Consider the following 6,647-nt stretch of genomic DNA (forward strand, 5'->3'; position numbering starts at 1 on the left):
ACGGAAATGGTTATTAATTTAAGTTTGAAAATTCGTAAAAATATTATAGAATAACTATCAATTGACATTAGGTTAATTTATAAATAGAGCTTTGGATAAACATTACAATTAGTCCCTGACCTTTTAAACTGTGGACACATTCGTCCCTTACAATCTAAAAATACAAAAACGCCCCTCACTATTCAAAATATGTGACGGATTGATCCTTCCGTATAAAATGCTCTGCTAGACGTAACAAAGAGGGGTGATGTGTCGCTGAGTTGGCGTGTGTTGGGCCTATGTGTCAACACAGTACCGTTGAGGAAGCTAGGTGTGGCCGTTTTGGAAAAAGTCTTGGACAAATAGGTCCTTATGAGATAAAACGGCAACGTTTTGAGAACATTGGCTGTAATCCTTGAGTTTCAACATAATTCCAAAGAAGCCATAGCACACATATATATGATCTTTTCCCTAAAAAATAAAGATTGATCTTCTTCCCTTCGTCATTTTTGTGAAACATTGCACCGGTGAAGCTTCGTTGGTGGAGTTTTGATTGTTATCTGTACCGGTAAGTACCCTTATTATGACACTGAATGGGACTGTTACTTTCAAAAGTTATTTGCTATGCATGTCGTGGGTTGGGGTTTAGGTGTAATGTAGTATTGGGAGGGGCATGGAAGATGGGTTGTGTGGGATTTGGGTGAAAGGTAGTTATGTATTTGCTAATGCTTAGTGCTAATCGTTGAGTCAAACAATGCTGCAGATGGTAGATATTTTCGTGGTTCCTGTTTTTCATCACGGGGCTACTTTCAAAGGGCCCCGACTAGTGAATTAGTTTACCTGGATAGTAAGGTTGAGAGGTTCCCACCGATGGACCTGGATTTTGTAAATTTTGGTGACTTGATAACACTGTTCAAAGGACTGGGATATCAATCATACAAGGAGGCATACTGGTATGATCCAAAGAGCAAGGATATAGAGTCAGGGCTGCATGTTCTGAGGGGAGATGCAGGCATCAACCAGGTGCGCCAGGCAAAGATGAGAAACAAAGATACTAATGAGTGCTACATATTTTTTGATCATCCTATTGATGACCCGGAGCCTGTAGATTGTGCTGGTAAGGAAAACGATGAGGTAGAGGAAGATGGTGTTCGTGTCGAGGTGGATGAATTGGATCAATCGTCGATGGAGCACGATAGTTACGAGAGTGCAGAGGATGAGGCGTATGCACATCCACCTCCCAGTAACGAAAGTAACAGTAAGAGTGGGGAAGATGTTGTCAGTGGGTCTGTGTCTGGCAGAGGAAAAAGGAAACAAGTGCCTCATTCATTTAAGAGAACCCCTCAGCCAAGTAAGAAACCCAAGAAGCAAGCTCGACGCGTGTCTCAAAGAACAAGGTCTGCTGCAAGAAAGAAAGGGCCTGCCCATGAGCCCGAGGCAGGTGGGCTTGGTGGACAGCCCAATGGATCTAGGCCTGCAGGGGAGCCCAATAGATCTAGGCCTGCAAAGGAGCCCAATAGAGCTAGAGGACCAAGGCTAGCACTGGTAGACTACATGAGTGATGTAGACACGGATGGCGATGATATTGTATGGGAGTATGAATCTGAGGAGCTGCATACACCCGTTTCTTCTGAGGATGAGGGAAACAAACGTCAGTGGCCTGAGTTCAATGACCAATATAGTTTTGAAGAGGGAAGATTTGAGTTTGGAACAAGGTTTGCAACAATTGAGAGGTTCAAAGAGGTTATAAAGGATACCTTCATTGCTGAAGGTCGGGAGTTGGTTTGGATCAAGAATGACAGGGAAAGAGTTAGGGTTGGGTGCAAGGACGAAGAGTGTGGTTGGATTGCCCACTTGTCATACAATCGGCAATTACAATGCTTCCAAGTCAAGACTTATAGAAACGAGCACACTTGTACAAGGGACCTTGGAAGCAATGCCGCTTATCAACACTGGATCAGTAACAAGGTGGAGAAGAGGATGGCAACGCACCCGTATATGACAACTCATGAAGCTATTAATTTTCTAAGAGAGGACTTTGACCTTACTGCACACCCAAAGATGGTGTATAGAGCTGTGAAGGAGGCAAGGGAGAGGAGGATGGGTAACGAAAGGTAACAGTACGGAAAATTGAGGGATTACTTATTAGAGATACATAGAAGTAACCCTGGGTCTTCTGCATTGCTAGACCTAATTCCTCAGCCTCAAGCACCCCCTATGTTTGACAAGTTGTATGTTTGTTTTGAGACCTACAAACGGGGATTCAAGAGTGGCTGCAGACCATTGATCCATCTAGATGGAGTATTTCTTAAAACATACCATGGGGGACAACTACTTTCTGCTATTGCACAGGATGCTAACAACCAGTTCTACGTGGTTGCATACGCAGTTGCAAGATCCGAAAACAAAGAATCATGGAAGTGGTTCCTAACATTATTACAAGAGGATATTGGTGATGTTGGCAACCATGGTTGGAATTTTATGTCAGATCAACAGAAGGTTAGTTCCCTTTTTGTCATTCCCAGTTTCTTTTCTCAGTCATTTACTGGATTATATATTTTTGTAAACATGGCTTGATGCCTTCATTGTAGTTAGGGACTGCTACCTGCACTGAAAAAGGTAATGCTTAGTGCACATGTCAGAAACTGTGTGATGCATATGTGGAAGAATTTCATAAACCGATTCAAGGATCTGTACATAAGAGAAATAGTGTGGGACTGTGCAAGATGCACCACCATCTCTGAATTCAAGACAACCATAGAAAGACTGAAAGAAGTGAACAAGGATGCTTGGGCCTACCTTATGAAATTTGAACCTGTTACACGGTCCCAAGGTCAACAACCTAACAAATAACATGTGCGAGTCGTTTAACGCAAAGGTGGTGAAGTACAGATGCAAGCCCATACTCACAATGTGCGAGGAATTACAGTGCTATGTGATGCGGCGAATGGTTCAACACAAGAAACTTCTGGGGACTCATGAAGGAAAACTGGCGCCAGTGCAAGAGAAAAGGCTACAGAGGCTTATCAAACCAAGCAACAAATGGACAGCAGAGTGGATTGGTGATAACGAGCGCAAACGGTTTGAAGTCACTTACAAGGGATCCAAAGTTGATGTGGATCTGATCAAACACAGTTGCTCGTGTAACAAATGGCAACTCACTGGTTAGTCAAGTTCATGAATTTCAATTTTAACATGCTATGCATTTTCTTAATTTAAGCATGCTGTGAATCATAGTTGCTGTGAATTTCAATTTTAATCATAGCTGATGTTAACCATGCTGTGAGATTAACCATGCTGTGAATTTCTATTATAATCATTATGTGAATTTTTTGGGATTAACCATGCTGTCAATTTGGACATGCTTGGTGTGAATCTAATTAACATGTTGTGAATCTGCTGATATTAACCATGCTGTGAATTTCAAGATATTAGCCATGCTGTGAATTTCTATTAATTCTTCATATTTTAATCATTTTTATGCCATTCTGTTGTTGTGAAACTACTGTCCTGCCGTGAAGGGATACCATGCATTCATGCTATAGCAGCAATAAAAAAACGGCATGATAAGCCCGATGATTATGTCCATCCATGGCTATGTATGGAGTCCATTAGAAAGACATACGAGCACTTCATCCAGCCAGTAACTAGTGAGGAATACTGGACAAGGTCTGAGTTTACTAAGCCTGCTCCACCTGTGTTAAAAAGGCCAATTGAACGTCCCAAGGTGCATAACAGACAGAAAGATCCAGCTGAGGCTGTTATTAATGGTGACAAGTTGAAGAGGAGTTTCTATGTCACATGTAGCAAGTGTGGTGAGAGAGGACACAACTACAAGACGTGCAAAGGGGCCCCATCCAACCCAAACTAGAAGCCAAAGACGAAAAAACCAAGGACAAAGCACAAGGACTCTCAATCACTAGTGGTTCTGCCTTTGTCCCATTCAGCCCCCGAGGAAGAGGTAGTCCTTACTTACTCAGGGATGTAATTGTCCTCCCGATAATAAACTCAGAGATTTAAGTGTCTATTATAGTTTTATTTAAGGTGTTATATGTCTGTATTTTATTGCTTCATGGTTTTAAATATCTTATTATATAATGTGCTTCATTGGGTGTGTTTACACTAAGTGGATACATTTTATAAAATGCCTCATCTCAGAGTGTGGAAAAAGAGTCCCCCTGCTGCTACGAACCCTCCTTATGTTGAACAAAATTCTGCTAATCAATCAGTTGCTAATGAACTATGGATTTTGGTGGTATTTCATTGTTGTTGATTGCTAGTTTCATTGCATTCACACTTGTTTCGACCTTCATGCAGGGTAATTCGAATGCAAACGCTGCACCATTCAGGACCCCAGCCCAGTCTTCATCTCGCCCTGCACCAAGACCATTTAGGCCTAAGCAAACAGTTAGGAGGAAGCCTTTGACAAATAAATCCTCGAAGCCTGTGCCACCTCCCCAGAGTGAACATCATCTCCCTTCTCCACAACAACCGACTACATTAGGAGCATCTCCACAAACTTTGGCAGCAGCAGGCAAAGCAACCCAACGACTGTTTAAGTTCATCCCCACTCCAGGACTAAATAAGCCAAGTAGTTAATGCTACATGTTTAGACTTTAGTCATGACATCAACATCTTTTTGGAAAATACTGTTGTTTTACAAAGCAACTCTTTTTGGAAACAATGTGATTATGTATAGCTTGCAGGCTTAACTTATGCCTTACTTTGGTAGTAGACATGTTATTGACTTCTTTTGTAATACATTAACAACTCTTTCATGAGATTAATTTATGCTTTACATATATAATCATATCTCTAAATAATTTTGCCATTAACTTGCTTAGGGCAATCACTTTGCTGAATATATCATAATTTAGCTTACAACATTTTTGTTCAAACAGCATACAACAAAATGGAAACTCATTCCATACTACATTACATCATTTTTTTACCTACTTTTCAGCCAAGTTTGGCAATAACAGAAGCAAAAATTACAAAAACCACTGCAAGAATAACCAAATACAGATTAACATTCTTCTTCCTCTCTAGATGCAACACCTTCTTCTCCAAATCAACCAGTTTCTGTTCCACTACCTTCTTCCCCAGATACACTTTCAGATCATCAACCTCGTTCTTTGTAACAAACTTCTCAAGGACTCTTATTGTTGAAACATGGTCATCCAGCCATAAGAAGAACTTGCAGTGACTGGGATTTTTCAGCTGCATGTTCATCATTCCAAAACAAACAAAACATAACCAACTCCCGTATAATCAAACAGACCAAATAAAATCACTAACATACCTTAAAGAATGGACATCCAAAGAACAATCTATTGGGGTTCGTCATTGTCCTCGATTTGTACAATATGGTGTACACCCCGTATTTACACGTCGAAGCAATCTCGTCCTTCTCCTCTGCAGCTTCCATGCATTTCACGGTTGACGGCAGTAGAACGCGTCGTGTGCTGGATGAAGTCTTTTAACTGACACTAATTAAAAAGTAGTTTTAATCAAATTTCAGGTGAAGTCTTTTAACTGACATGGTGGAAATTCAATTCAACTACAGTCAATTTCAGGTGAAGTCTATTAACTGACACTAATTAAAAAGTAGTTTTAATCAAATTTGAATTAGGCGTGAATTATGGGGTATATTATGTCAAAGATGTAACCATCAGTGATAATAATAAAGCGCCGAAGTAGAAAGTATAAAAATAGTTATCAATAACAATAACAAAGTGTCAAGAGACAATAAGATTGGAAATGGTTACTAATTTAAGTTTGAAAACTCGCAAAGATATTATAGAAGTAACTATCAATTGACATTAGGTTAGTTTATAAATAGAGTTTTGGATAAACATTGCAATTAGTTCAATTTTTTGGGAAAACACTTAAAAACCCAAAAATACTCTCAATCTTCCTAGCATCACAGGGTAGAATTGAAAATTTTAAATAATTCCTCTAAAGTCTAAATTCAAACTTGTACTTTACTTTTTATTTTTAATTAAAGTTCTTTACTTTTATTTGTTCTTTTTCATTTTCTTCTTCCTTTCTCTTTTAATTTCTGTATTTTACTTTACTTCTGACACCTTGCATGTTTTCTTTTTATCTTTAATTTTACTTTTGAAACTATAATTGAGACCTTAAAACACCCACAAGAGGAGTCGTTTCCGCTCTTTGAATTAAGATTGTGAAACAAAACTCGAAAATTATTAATTTATTTATTGTTACCAATGAAAAAAAATCGAGTAAAACACCCGCAAAGGAATGATACCTCTTGGTCCAACTTGAGGAGTTTTGATCGTCCTTCTTTGCTAACTCTTTATCTTTAGTGGGTGTTGGTTCTAGGGTTTGGTGGGGCTTTCTCAACTGTGTTGTTTCTTTCACATTGATGTACTTTTCAGCATGTTCTTGCATATCTATCATGGAGATCGGATGACGCTTGGAAATTGATTGTGAGAAGGGTTCCTCCCATAAGCCATTTACGAGTCCCATAAAGGCTGCCTCTGTCGGCAGGCTCAATATCTCCAAACATACTTTATTGAACCTTTCCATATACGCTCTCAATGATTATCCTGACTCCTGTTTTACTCCTAACAAAGTCAGGGTGTGCTTCACCTTGACTTTATAAATGAAAAATAAGTCAAAAGAACTCTTAACCAACTTATATC

At 39.4% G+C, this 6,647-nt stretch overlaps 1 protein-coding gene across 1 annotated transcript; it reads left to right on the plus strand.

Moving 5' to 3' along the window:
* Nucleotides 1-2,833: 2,833 nt before the first annotated feature.
* On the plus strand, nt 2,834-3,850 carry LOC107611323 (uncharacterized). The gene is made up of 2 exons (XM_016313265.1): nt 2,834-3,143; nt 3,501-3,850. Exons 1-2 carry the CDS (start codon nt 2,834-2,836, stop codon nt 3,848-3,850), a joined length of 660 nt encoding a protein of 219 aa, XP_016168751.1.
* Nucleotides 3,851-6,647: the final 2,797 nt, after the last annotated feature.

Source organism: Arachis ipaensis, chromosome B1, assembly GCF_059453495.1.
Source record: "Arachis ipaensis isolate K30076 ecotype BB chromosome B1, ASM5945349v1, whole genome shotgun sequence".
NCBI classification, from domain to species: domain Eukaryota; kingdom Viridiplantae; phylum Streptophyta; class Magnoliopsida; order Fabales; family Fabaceae; genus Arachis; species Arachis ipaensis.